This window comes from Ovis canadensis, chromosome 2, assembly GCF_042477335.2.
Source record: "Ovis canadensis isolate MfBH-ARS-UI-01 breed Bighorn chromosome 2, ARS-UI_OviCan_v2, whole genome shotgun sequence".
In the NCBI taxonomy this organism is placed as follows: domain Eukaryota; kingdom Metazoa; phylum Chordata; class Mammalia; order Artiodactyla; family Bovidae; genus Ovis; species Ovis canadensis.
Window position 1 is genome coordinate 64,356,153 of NC_091246.1, and position 14,582 is coordinate 64,370,734.

The 14,582-nt window shown below is 38.1% G+C and overlaps 1 protein-coding gene across 1 annotated transcript in view; it reads right to left on the reverse strand.

Moving 5' to 3' along the window:
* TMC1 (transmembrane channel like 1) overlaps positions 1-14,582 on the reverse strand; it is a 150,107-nt gene that overhangs the window by 37,414 nt on the left and 98,111 nt on the right. The window contains exons 11-15 of the mRNA XM_069576358.1: positions 12,965-13,107; positions 7,723-7,867; positions 6,817-7,011; positions 2,745-2,924; positions 2,464-2,625 (exon numbers count right to left, since the gene is read on the reverse strand). Of these exons, the coding sequence (XP_069432459.1) occupies positions 2,464-2,625; positions 2,745-2,924; positions 6,817-7,011; positions 7,723-7,867; positions 12,965-13,107 (825 nt within the window). The remainder of the gene's footprint in view (positions 1-2,463; positions 2,626-2,744; positions 2,925-6,816; positions 7,012-7,722; positions 7,868-12,964; positions 13,108-14,582) is intronic.

Here is a 14,582-nt window from a genome sequence, read left to right on the forward strand (position 1 = left end):
AGCCCTTCCCTCCTCCAGCTCCCACAAGCTTTCCCACTAGTGCTGCCTGTTCCTTTAAGGAAAGGAAGGTGAAAAAGAAAAGGGAACCCTAACTACAAACAGCAGTAAGAAAAGATGATGAAGCAAAGAAAACCACTAGGGACAGGATTTTTAAAAAGAAAAAGACAAGCAGCATGGTACAGGGGCTCCAAGAAGAATAATTAAATAAATATTTTTTATTTATTTTAATTCAGGAGGCAGAGGAATATCCCAGAAGCTTCTGTATAATCAGAAACATGTTTTCTAGATTGCATTGACATTCATATCTAATTAATTGTTGCCTCCTCTTCAGAAGTGAGCAGCTTCCACCTTATTCTTTACAGTTAGTTCTATTAATCCTGTTTAGTACGGGTGTTTTCTTGGTAAAGAATAAGTTTCTTAACCCTCATGCCAGTTTGCATTCTGGGATGTCCATTAAGAGAATGTCTCAAACTCTTTGAGTTTGTGAAAACTACATTTTTTTTTTTCATTTCTCTCAACTTTTGCTGAAGATTTAGGGAACAGCCTAGAAGTGATAAAAAAAAAAAAAGATTCTATAAAAAAAGGCTCATGACCCCCTTCCTCCACTTTTAAAGAGCATCACTCCAACCTCTGTTTCCACCGTCACCACCAGTTGTTCTCACTCTTGCCGCCCATGTATGAGCATGTTGTGACTTTGTTAGGCTCACCTATGTAATCCAGGATACTTTTCCTATCCCCAGATATTTAACTTACTCACATTGGTAAAGTCCATTTTACTATGTAAGGTAACATATTCACAATTTCCAGGAATTCGAACATGGACATTTTGGAGTAGCTTTTATTCTGTCTACCACACCATGTATCACAAGTATCTCTCTACCAAGTGCAGGCAGTTTTCCTTTCATTTATTATTTCATACATTGTATGATCCTGTAAACGTGTATAAAACATGGATGTCTGAAAACTGAGAATTTAATAACATATAACTGGAAAAGGAAGGCCTATCTGGTCCCCGAGAGCTTAAAAAATAAAGTAGAGTCCTTATTTATACTCTTTGGACTTGGTTCTAAATGATGTCTGTCTAGCATTATACGCATTTTCCTTATTTTTTTTCACAGTTGAAATCACAGATGAGTCGCTTAAGTCAGATGAATATCTGAAGCTAAGGACATCTAATGATATCTATATTTGTTTAAATTAGTTTTATAAAACTAATGCTAATTTTCAATTTTCCATTTATCATACAAATTTTATGCAAATAATAATATGAATAATTAAAAACTAAAGAAAGATATATTCAAATAATTTCCCAAAGATTACACTACTACTGAAACTGAGCTGTTGTCTGACCAACAGAAGCACTATGACATGTCTTTAAATGTCTGTTCACCATAGTCCAAAGTCAGTTTATGAAATGCACATGAGGAATGTCAATTCTAATGAGATAAAAGTAAAGGCATTTCAAAATATAAATTGGACTTGTATAGAAATAAGAGACCTGAAGTAGGTTTTTGGTTTTTTCTGGTTTGGTTTCCCTTTATTGAACAGAAAGCCATAGGAAACACTATTTCTTTTATCTGCTAAAATACCATTAGTCTTGGACTGGGATCGTTTACACAGTCATCTGAAAACAACAAACCTAAAATAGCTTTCCTTTAATGCTTAAGGGGCAATTATTTGATAAAACTCAACATTATTGAAATAAACTTTATTATGCTTCCAAATGAACTTTTTATCTTTTTTATGGAAAACAGATAACAGTAACTAGAGTGCCATTTAAATATTTGCTTGGGTCTGGGTGCTAAATCTGGGTGTGTTATTATAATATATATAGAAAATATCTCCTCAGGCCATTTTAAAACATCCTTCCATTATATGCTATCAAACTGTGGTGTTGGAGAAGACTCTTGAGAGTCCCTTGGACTGCAAGGAGATCCAACCAGTCCATGCTAAAGGAAATCAGTCCTGAATATTCATTGGAAGGACTGATGCTGAAGCTGAAACTTCAATACTTTGGCTACCTGATGTGAAGAGCTGACTCATTTGAAAAGACCCTGAGGCTGGGAAAGATTGAAGGCAGGAGGAGAAGGGGACAACAGAGAATGAGATGGTTGATGGCATCACTGACTCAATGGATATGGGTTTGGGTGGACTCTGGGAGTTGGTGATTGACAGGGAGGACTAGCGTGCTGTGGTTCATAGGGTCACAAAGAGTCAGACACGACTGAGTGACTGAACTGAACTGAAAAGGGGTGTAAATGTACTACTTACCTGAATGGATGTTTGTGAGGACTGCAAGAGTTAATATATGTGAAATTCACAGCCAGCATATAGTGAATAGTCAGTAAGTCTTAGCAATTTTCATTAATAAGCAATATAAACCAGGTCACACTTACAGAAGAAATCTCTACTCTGCTCCTTTTTAATCCAATAATTGTTATGCACTCCTGTGTGTGACATTACCTGCCCCACCATTGTTTCCCAGCAGGGTCCTCGAGGTACATCTGCAGGGTGCACAAAAAAGGGTGGCCCAGTGGTATTTCCAGCAAGGGAAGCATTGTAGGCCTTGATCATGTTGGCTTCCCATAGGGTAATATTGGCCTTTACTAGCTTCTCCTCTTCAATCTAGAAAGGAGAGTATTGGAAACAAAACTGAAACAGATTTTGAAGGCATTTCTGGCAATCTTGAGACTGGGAATGTAACAACGTGCTGATGGCAAGGACAATCCAGACACAAGATTTACCTTGTTGTTAATCTCATCCATCAGGGCAAGAATAAATACATACAGGTTGCCTAAAAGAAGAGCAAAAATGCGTCCCAGTAGCCATTTCAGAGCAATGAGGGGATGGTAGTCTTCCAATTCAGCAAATAAGTCAAATAGTGTTGGACAGAACATCCCCAGGAGGGACATGACCATGTTCATCTACAAGAAGACACAAGAGGTGAACCAAGTTGACGATGTTTAAAAATTATTACTGCTTTCTTCCAAATTTGCAAGATTCCAACTAGATTCCTTTGTTAGTCTATAATACTAAAAATTATTTCATGCATTTTTAAAATTTGATCTTAGTAAAATAGGGGCCATATTCAACTCACACTGCACAAGTTTATGGACATGCCAGTAATAATAGTCTGTTTCCTAGTACATGAGCGATGTGATTTACATTAATTTTTATGCAGATAGTATGTTGGTCTACATGGTACCAATTCTGCACTTCACAAGAAGATTTCCAAAGAAAATGAAAAACTGTCTGTTTGAGGAATAGGTTCAAATAGGAAATACTAATTTGACAATCATCAACACATAGGCTAGTTTAATCAACTAGAATGGATGAATTCCTTGAGATGGGCTCAGGACTACTGAGTTAGGCAGAACACAAACTGTTAGGGGCAAAAAGAAAGAAAAAAGAAAGAAAATGGAACAGATTTTATCAAAGAAAACAGAAAGGATGTTCAGAAAATACAAAAGGAGAATGCATGGCATGATGTCATCAAAGCCAAGGCAGAAAAGTTTCAGAAATGAAGAACTGACTTACAATGCCAAAAGTAAGAAACGTATGAAAGAGAGAGAGAATGAAAATATGATAAGCTGGAAATTTGTGGTCCACATCTCCAGATTGATTGACACACTTATGAATATATTACTAGGGTAAATTAAGCATGTGCCACATTTATAATAGGGGAGAAAAACCTTTAAGTAAAATTTTAAAAATGGTTCCAGTTAGCACTGGCAATTTCTTTGCCTGAGTATCTGGCTCAAATTGTCACTACTGTGAGTTCCCATTTCCCCTGGTGGACTCCAAGTTTTGAATGATTAGAACTACCAGGCTATACTTAGAAAATAATTGTCAATATGTTTTGTTTTGTTTTTTTTTTTTTGCTTTTGACTAAGAACATTATATAAGTATGACTAGCGGGAGCTAAAAGTCAGCATAATATAATTTCAGCCTAAAGTAAAAACTTGGCAGAGCCTATGCAGTCTAAGGTAAGTTTGAATTATTTCATCAAATTTGTAAAGTTTTTCATGAATCTGCATTATTACCTTTGTTGGCCCCTAGAATCAGAGGTCCCCTAAGATGGAAGTTTTTTAATCCATCTGGGCTGGATGAAGCACAAGATGGAATCAAGATTGCTGGGAGAAATATCAACAACCTCAGGTATGCAGATGACACCACCCTTATGGCAGGAAGCAAAGAAGAACTAAAGAGCCTCTTAATGAAAGTGAAAGAGGAGAGTGGAAAAGTTGGCTTAAAGCTCAATATTCAGAAAACTAAGATCATGGCATCCAGTCCCATCACTTTATGCTAAATAAATGGGGAAAAAGTGGAAACAGTGGCTGACTTTATTTTGGGGGGCTCCAAAGTCACTGGAGATAGTGATTGCAGCCATGAAATTAAAAGACACTTACTCCTTGGAAGGAAAGTTATGACCAATCTAGACAGCACATTAAAAAGAAAAGGCATTACTTTGTCAACAAAGGTCCATCTAGTCAAGGCTATGGTTTTTCCAGTAGTCGTGTATGGATGTGAGAGTTGGACTATAAAGAAAGCTGAGCACCGAAGAATTGATGCTTTTGAACCATGATGTTGGAGAAGGCTGTTGAGAGTCCCTTGGACTGCAAGGAGATCCAACCAGTCCATCCTAAAGGAAATCAGTCCTGGGTGTTCATTGGAAGGACTGATGTTCAAGCTGAAACTCCAATGTTTTGGCCACCTGATGCAAAGAGCTGACTCATTTGAAAAGACCCTGATGTTGGGAAAATTGAAGGCAGGAGGAGAAGGGGACGACAGAGGATGAGATGGTTGGATGGCATCACCGACTCAATGGTCATGAGTTTGGATAATCTCCGGGAGTTGGTGATGGACAGGGAGGCCTGGTGTGCTGTGGTTCATGGGGTCGCAAAGAGTCAGACACAACTGAGTGACTGAACTGAACTGAACTGAATGAAATTAAAAGACGCTTACTCCTTGGAAGAAAAGCTATGGCCAACCTAGACAGCATATTAAAAAGCAGAGACATTACTTTGCCAACAAAGGTTCATCTAGCCAAAGCTATGGTTTTTCCAGTAGTCTTGTATGGATGTGAGAGTTGAACTGTAAAGAAAGCTGAGTGCTGAAGAATTGATGGTTTTAAACTGTGGTGTTGGAGAAGACTCTTGAGAGTCCCTTGGACTGCAAGGAGGTCCAGCCAGTCCATCCTAAGGGAAATCAGTCCTGGATATTCATCAGAAGATCTGATGTTGAAGCTGAAACTCCAATACTTTGGTCACCTCATGCAAAGAACTGACTCATTTGAAAAGACCCCGATGCAGGAAAAGATTGAAGGCAGGAGAAAAAGGGGATGACAGAGGATGAGATGGTTGGATGGCATCACTGACTCAATGGACATGGGTTTGAGCAAGCTTTGGGAGTTGGTGATGGACAGGGAAGCCTGGCGTGCTGCAGTCCATGGGGTCGTGAAGGGTCAGACATGACTGAGCAACTGAACTGAACTGAAGATGGATATTAAACAAGTTCTTATAAAGAGTGACTGTTTTAATGATAATCAATTACTCATTCTTTTTTGTGATTCTCTGATACAAAGATATAATCAATATGAACCACAAACCAAAGTGGTATGATGATTTTGCCTATCAATGCTATCATAACTGCAAAAGATAATCTTAAAAGCAAACTTAGTAATACTGTGAGGCTCCCCCTTAGTTTTAAATACATAAGACCCTACCTAATGACTCTGTTTTGCGGGATTCCATGAAATATCAATGTCTTCATAGTCTCTTAAATGTATGGTCTCCCATCTTCAGCATTATTGCTTCTGAAATACCTAGAATGTTTTTGTTTGGAATCTTCTGTTTTAAGTGTGTTATACCATTTTCTGTCCAAGATTTTTCTAGGAAATTCTATGCTTATGAATACTTTCTTAATCTGTTTGGCCTATAAGGCTTTGCAGAAGTTTCAGTACTGTAAATCTACACTTCCCACTGCTTAAATCTTCATATTCTTTGAGAACCCCAGTTCAAAATGATGTCAGATTGTATTATGGAACATTTTATGGAAGGGAACAGGCCCAAGAAACAACACATGGCCAATGACCTCCTGATTCTAAATGTTTATTTCTGACCTCTTTTCTTGGACCTGCTAAATGGGCAGATACCCTGAAGACAAATCACAATGCTAATATTTAATTTCTGGCAAAGATCTGGCCTTCCTCATTTGACCAGCATTTGGAGGGGGAGGTAATAGGGTAGGAAGACAAGGAGGTGGAGTAGCTAGGCTGCTAGAAAGAGGCCCAGTCTTACCCAAAGTATGGGAGGCAATCTGAATGTTTCCAATGAGATTAATATAAGAACCCAGGGCTTTATCATCCCCACTTCAGAGAATTCAGGCAACAGCTGGATCATTCAAAGACAGAAGCAGGATCTACAGAGAGTGTAAAACAGGATCATGGAAAGAGTGTTGAGCTTGAAACCAAAATTCTTAAATTTTAACTCTCATTGTTCTCCACGGTTCTATGACCATGAACACATCACCTAACCTGAGATTCATTATCTCTGTCTATAAAACATACTGGTTGGAATATATGTGTTCTAATCTCTCTTCCAACTCTACCTAATGTCACAAAGTAAGAAACACACAGTAGAGAGACTTGGAAATAAGGCTGGAATAAAGAACCGTGTGCCAAGGTTGGTTCACTCTCAGGGCGAGATGACAGGGGTAGGTAAAAAGTGGCTGTATTTCATATTCCAGCACTGAAGCACAACCCACAAAACCTTCAATGTCAGATTCTAAGTACATAAAAAGCATGCAGAGACGAACTTCATTTTTTTCCCACCACCCAAGGGTGTCAGGATCTTGCTGCGCAAATTCCTGGGATCGCTTCACAGCCCAAAAGATGAGGTATCCACTCCCGCCAAGTGTTAGAAACACGAAGAAGTTAGCAAGAAACCTCAGGAATCTGATCAAGTGGATGTTTTCTTCTACTTGGGCTGCTCTTTCTTCTATTATAGCTTCCTGTATCCAAGGAAAACAGAAAAAAAAAAAAAGAATTATCTGATCTATAAAAAATATCATGAACTTAGGAATTATTTTCACAAACGTGAATGTGAGGAATGAAAATGTAAACTAAATCTGGGATTCCACAAACCAGGTGAATATTGCCAGCAAGTGAGAAAATGTAAGACAAAAAAAGGAAGAATTCTTACAAAGTCTGGTTGATCTAATATTAAGACAGTCTTCATTCTAAAGTCTCTTCTAGTATGGCTTTTTATTTTTTTATTTTTATTTTTTTTTAGTTTTTTATTTTTTAAATTTTAAAATCTTTAATTCTTACATGCGTTCCCAAACATGAACCCCCCTCCCACCTATGGCTTTTTAAAACAATTACAAAATAATACTTTGGAGTTATTTTAAGTATTGAGCTAATGTATTCCTGTAACTAATAAGTTAGCATTGTTCTATTATTTAAAATATCTGATTCTGATTACTAATGGTTAGCTATTCCAATCCAATGGTGTTTTATTACCAAATTTAGAGAGAAATAGTGCTGTCACAAGCCATCAATCATTTTTAAGTCATATTCATAACCCTGCCCAGATCCTGGTAGGAAGAAATGATGAGTTAATCTTTCTTTTAATTGTCAAGATACTTTGCTACACATACCATTTGGAATGATTCCAATTTTACTTTTACAAATACCAAGTCTCTTGAAGTTGGTATCTTTACCTTAAAGTTCATTGTGATAGAATTGAATTTGTTGTCTGCTGTTTCAGGGTTGCCAATAAGGTAGTCCCAGCTAGTGAACACCTTCCAGCTAAAGTTGAAAGTGTTATCATCACCACCTCCATCATCACCAATATTTTTGGTCATCCTATGCAAACAGGAGATTTAATCCAGCAGCCAGAATACAAACAGAAAGGGAGAGATTAGGAAATAGCAAGACATCATAATTTTAGGGATATTGGAGAAGCAATATCTAAAAGACATATACTTTCAATTAAGTTTGTTCTAATAACCAGAAAAGTTTGTTTTAAAAAAATTTTGGTTTGTTTTAATTTTTTAAACTTCATTTCTAGGCTTTCAAGATTAGAAAACTACTAAGCATTAATGGTTTTCACAATAAATTAATTTACAGGTTATATAAAAAATTTTTTATTTGTTTTCCTAAACTGTTTTCTTAGAGTCATATACTGTACTCTGAACCTTTTATGGGACAAGGATCTCTTAAGAAATCTGATGAAAACCACTGGGCCCCTATCCAGGGAGAAAAGATGTATAGGCTCTAAAATGGTTGTACACAATTTTAGCTGGTTTACAGTTGAAAGCCTAGGGATAGATTAACCCAGGTCAGGTCAGGAAACTTCTTTATAGGTTTCAAATCCTCTAAGAATCTCCTCCCAAAGAGTGATTACACTGAATGCATGAAAGTTTTCCATGCTCTACAACTCTTGACCAAAAATCAAGATGTTTATACAACTTTAATGCCAAGTGGTTACATATATTCTAATAACTTATGTTAAAAAAATTTTTTTTGGTTGGACCATTTAAAATACATTGACTTAAAGGTTTATTTCAGTGGTTAAAAATCTATATCCTACTTACTTCACTTCCTTGTTTCCCCTACCACCATAGCTAGCAAAATTAAAATTTTATATGACATATATTACAGAATGGTCCTATAAGGTTTTGGTTTTTTATAGTGTTATATAACTAAAAAAGAAAGGAGAATGAGGACATAAAGATGACATTATAATTTGGCAGACATCTCTCAGGTCATCTAAATTCTACCACTGTTAGTCCTATCTCTTACAGAGGTTTATATGTTTCAAATGGGCTTATGTGTTTGAAAAATAACTAAATTATTACTTACCTCAGTCTACCACTTTACCCTCTCCAAATGGCATTTATGTGTATTATTATATTTGTCCTTCTCAAAAACTTAAAGAGAGGTCAAGGTAGTTGATACTAAGATAGTAGATACTATTCTCTGTTATAGATGAGGAAGCTGAAGGGTAAAATTATGAAGTGATTTCCTGGACATAATTCAGAAGTAAACCACAGGGGTGGGTCAAGAGCTTAGGTTTTCTGACTTCACTCTAGTACCCAAGCTAGGACACCATGAGATATGTTGAACCATATAAGATACCTTTTTGTAGGTCAAAAAGTATTGAAATCAAACATTCCTAATGATTTAACCTAGGGAGAAAATTATTTTTTTGATTAAGATGCCATGATTCCTTTTGTGCATAGTCATTGAGCAAAGGGCAGAGCCTCAGGTAAAACTGACCGCTTGACAGATGATTTTGCATGGACCTTTATCACTGGCAGGATTCTATATCTGTAGTCAGCCTCCCAGAGAAGGGAACTCAAGCTTGACAAGCAAACTGGGAACATCTAGCATGTGAGAATTGTCAAGAAAGGGAGTGGAATACTAAACGCATAAGGAAGGATACTGAAGACAAACTTTACTAACAACGCATTCTTTTGAGATGGCCCTGATAGCTATAAAATGTTCCACGTACAGCTCCATCCCTTGGTTGCAGAGAAAAAAATAAAGTGTACATACTTAAACAGAAATTCTTCCTTTTTCAAGGGGGCTATACTTTTTAACAACTCTATCTCAAGCTATCTCAACATGCAATTTGCAAGGAAGGAAGGAGTGGAGGAAGGACGAGTGACCAACCATCTTGCTTTGAGTCATTACCCAGGACAAAAGAGTTTTGGTGCTAAAGCCGATGGAGTCCTGGGTCAACAAAGTTAGCCATCTTATCTTAAAATTTCGAAGTACTTTCTCGTACATCTATCTAATTTTCCTTCCAATTTCCCCATTGGTGTTGGTATAGTTGCTAAGTCTTGTTCAACTCTTGTGATCCCATGGGCTATAGCCCGCCAGGGTCCTCTGTCCAACGGATTCTCCAGGCAAGAATACTGGCGTGGTTTGCCATTTCCTTCTCCAGGGGATCTTCCCAACCCAGGGATCAAACCTGGGTCTTCTGCACTGCAGGCAGATTCTTTACGGACTGAGCTACCAGGGAAGCCAATTTCCCATTAATTAATCAAAACAGATATCTGCTTCCCTTTTATGGATGAGGACCCTGCAATAAACAGTATGAGCAAGAGGATAAAATCCCTCAGTTGCCTGATTGATTTTAAGTACTCAATTTTTGTTTCACTTGATTTGAGGCATGTACCCCATAAAGCCACTCATGTTTATTCCAAGAATGTATTTGTTTGGCACTGGTGGGGGACAGCGGAAGAGATGATAAAGGATTCTGTGCAATCACTTATATCCCACCAATTGTTTTATTACCAAGCTCTGCCCCCAGGGCTAGGAGCAGCTAGGAATAATAAATGGCTTTGGAACTGTCTCGCCATAAAGGCCAATGAACTTAAACCACTTGCCAATCATGTAGTGCATAACCAAAGGTCCCCTGCCAGAGGGAGGAACCAAAATCAGGCTGGTTTAGGTGATATAACTTGGATGACTTTGAGGGTGAAATGTGGAACTGGTGCCCTGCAGGTATCCTAAATGGCATCTTTGAGTTAATTCGAAATAGTTTCCATTTCCTGGAGAGCTGCACTAGCTAGTAAGTTTGCCATCAGCAATATGTGGTTACTGAGCACTTAAAATGTAACTGGTGTTTCAAAGACTTAGGACCAAAAAAGACAGAAAATATATCAATAATAATTTTAGATTGATTATATGTTGAAGGAACTGTTTTGATATATAGAGATAAATAAAATACATTATTGAAATATATTCTAGCTATGTATTTGTTTAGGATAGCTGCCAGAATATTTAAATTACATGTCCCTTGTCTTATATTTCTTACATAATGCTATTCTAGATGCTTTATACTCATCTGCCAGAAATTATAATAAATGTACAAATCTGTTAATGTACAACTACATAACCATGCATAACTACCTTACTGTGAGGGCTATCATATGACCACACTGCCTATCATGCTGGCTTTGTTTGGTTTTTCAGTAAGCCTATGAATTATAATCCTAATAAAACAGTTAAATTAGCATATGCTAGCCATGTTCTAAGTGCTTTGACTGTATTAACTCATATTGTCCTCATAGCCATCCTAACATCAAGGTGTTATTACACCTCTATCAGAAATAGGAAAGGGTTTCCTTGGTAGCTCAGCTGCTAAAGAATCCGCCTGCAATGCAAGAAACCCTGGTTTGATTCCTGGGTTGGGAATATCCCCTGAAGAAGGGATAGGCTACCCACTCCAGTATTCATGGGCTTCCCTGGTGGCTGAGACAGTAAAGAATCTGCCTACAAGGTGGGAGACCTGGGTTTGATATCTGGGTTGGAAAGATCCCCTGGAGGAGGGCATGGCAACCTACTCCAGTATTCTTGCCTGGACAAGAATTCATCTCTCCGTGGATAGAGAAGCCTGGCAGGCTACAGTCCATGGTGTCACAAACAGTCAGACATGGCTGAATGACTAAGCAACTAAGCACAGCACAAGAACAGGAAAACATAGCAGTTGAACAATTTGTCAAAGTTCTTTTATAATGGGCTAGAACTAGTATTTGAATTCATGAAGAATGGCTCATGGTAACCCACTCCAGTATTCTTGCCTGGAGAATCCCATGGACAGAGGAACGTGGCAGGCTGCTGTTCTTGGGATCATAAGAGTGAGACACAACTTAGTGACTAAACCACCACCAGAATGGCTCAAGAGACCACTAGAGTATATAGCCACTGCAGAGTCACTAAAAGAAGCTGAGGAATTGGACATCCATAGACACGCTTCCTTGGGGAAAATGGAGACTAAAGGACCAATTTGAAATGATACTCCCAAGGCCTGTGTGATGTAACTGATACCCTTGACTTTAATCCTGCCAAATCTAAATGGCTAAAAGGCTAGAAATATGTTAGATTTTTTAGAATGAGATACTATTTTAGCAGGTAGACAGATATTTTACATACTTAGGGTCTCTGATTACACTTGGACAAATAGATAAAGATTTTGGATACAGGATCTCCATTAAGGCCTTTTTCAAGTTCTGAAAGGGCTTAAAAATCTAAATGTGATAGTTTTTTCTTGGGGAACCAATAAGTTTGGCAGGGACAGGATGTAAAGCATGTTTCAGACTGCTCTAGAGAGGTCCTGCTGAAGAGGACTTGGACCTTCAAGTAAAGGTCCTTCCCTGCAATGAAGCAAAAGCTCAGTTTACCCTGTGCATAGTTAAATAAAAGGGAGACTTCACTGAGATGTTTCAACACTTCTGCTAAACTGGTTCAGAAAATTAGCTAAAAGTTGGGTTATTCATAGCCCTAAATGACTGTGCAAGGTTCCTGCAGTGTCTTCAAGTGAGGTTTTAACAATATATTTCAAACAGGGGGAAAAAATAATCGGCAGTTTCATCAGTTCCCCCAGTGAAATTCTTTCCCATGTTCTAATAAATCCTCTTCCAAGATAAAATATGATTACACAGTTGATCATGACAATCTCGTTGAGGGCCATTTGTTTCTGCTGTCTTACACAGCTGAAATTTTTTGGATGAGTGATTATTCTGTTTTTTTGTGGGGTTTTTGTTGTTGTTTTTTAATAAACAAAGAACAACAGATTCTGCCTATTGAGCTGATCCTGCAAGTCACAAATCTCTCTGCACACTAAAAGAGGGGTCAGCAGCTGTTTTCCTGTCTTGTTTGCAACATTGACTTACACCTTAAAATACAAAAGAGCACAATTTTAAAATAAGCTTAACCACAGGATAGGTACACAACCATCACTGTGACCCAGGCTTGCCCTTGTTTTCAATCCTTCTGTTTGGGAAATGTAATAGTCTAATATTTATACAGGTATTAAAACCACATTTTGTCTCTTATATACTCTGCATTCTGTAGACATAAAGCAGAAAAAAAAAATCCAATTCCCAAATTAACTTTCCCATTTGATTCCAGCAATCATTGCTTGCTTCCCAGGAGATCAATGAAACTTACGCTTTAAGGACAACCAGAAAACTGTATCCAATGCACATGATCCCCACCAGAAAATAGGAGAGTGGCAGTCTGAAATTCATCCATCCAATTGTTCGTTTATTGTCGTAATAGCCATAAAAGAGGACAGAATATTGAGCCAAGCCCTAAAATGCAACAACAAAGCGGCTTAACAGATGCTGTGAAGAGCAACTCAAAGAAAAAAGATTGACTTCTAAGAAGAATAACAAAATGACATTAATTCTCAAACTTGGGAGATGGCTCTGACATGAGCCCTATTGTTTTGCTTCATGGAGTGACTGTTTCAGCTGCCACACTGGCTGACATCCTCTTGGTTTACTTGAAACTCAGGGACTTCTAAATAGATCCGATTTTTAACCAAATATAGGCTTGCTCAGCTGTGGAGCCATTACCGTGAAATGCCCATTGATTGAAACATCAAAACACACTTCATGGTGTCATTAGATTTACAGTTTTAAGAGCTTGCTTAATATTGGGGGAAAATCTGAAATGTGCTTCCTCAAAGTTTCATGGCAGGTTTACACTTTCAGTCACCTAAGCCACAGTTATATTTGTTCTCCGTAAGGTACAGAGGCCATGTTTCAGCTCATACTTAGCAAAAACAAGGAGCAGATGAGATGACATTGCAACTAATATATACAACCTTCTATTCATCAAAATTATTATCCCCACATGAGCATGTTTATTTATACAACTACATGCTCTTTCCCAAAAATTATCTGCCAGGGTTGGCATCACTGTCTTCCAAAGCCAATTAAGTAACTGCTCTCTATACATAGAACATGGCATATTTTGATGCTGTTTCCCGTATAATATTCTTCATCTTTCTCTCCTGTCATTCACTGTGTTCTTCACTCTTAGTTTGGAGGCATTGTTTCTGTATTACTATGCATCTACTTCCCCCTCTTTTCTTCAACTTCATCTCTCTGGCAATGATTTAAAACTACTATGCTTTGTGAAGTGAGAGGATAATTGCAGTAATAATATCAATCAATAAACTTGACTGAGCAGAGACTTCCCTGGTGGCACAGTGGATAAGAATTGCCTGCCAGTGCAGGGGACATGGGTTTGATCCCTACTCTGGGAAAATTACGCATGCCGTGGAGCAACTAAGTCTATGGGCCAAAACTACTGAGCCTAGAGCTCCCAGCAAGAGAGGCCACCACAGTGAGAAGGCCGCACACCACAACAAAGATGAAGTACAGCCAAAAAGAATAAATAACATAAATAAATCCTTTTTTAAAATAAATTAAAATGAACTTTATTGAGCAGTTAGAGTTTGCTGAATACTTCATCTTATAGAATCCTCACAAGCACCCTCTTGAAGTGGCTCCTGTTAGGGGCAATCATTTTCCTCTAGTTTTGTTACCTTCCATATAGAGAAGACCCATGAGTGCAACACTCCCAGCCGCTCTCCACTGCCTCATACTGGCTCCAGGGAGGAGAACCTCATCTGATAGTAGAGCATGGCTGAGGAATGGGGACAAGGTGGGGAACCACTCTTCCTCCTCCTTTGAGGTCACCCTCTGTGTTCTGTCCCTGTGAGGGGCACCCTGTCCTGGTCTAGGACAGCTGGGTAGGACAGTCTGTTCTGAAGCTC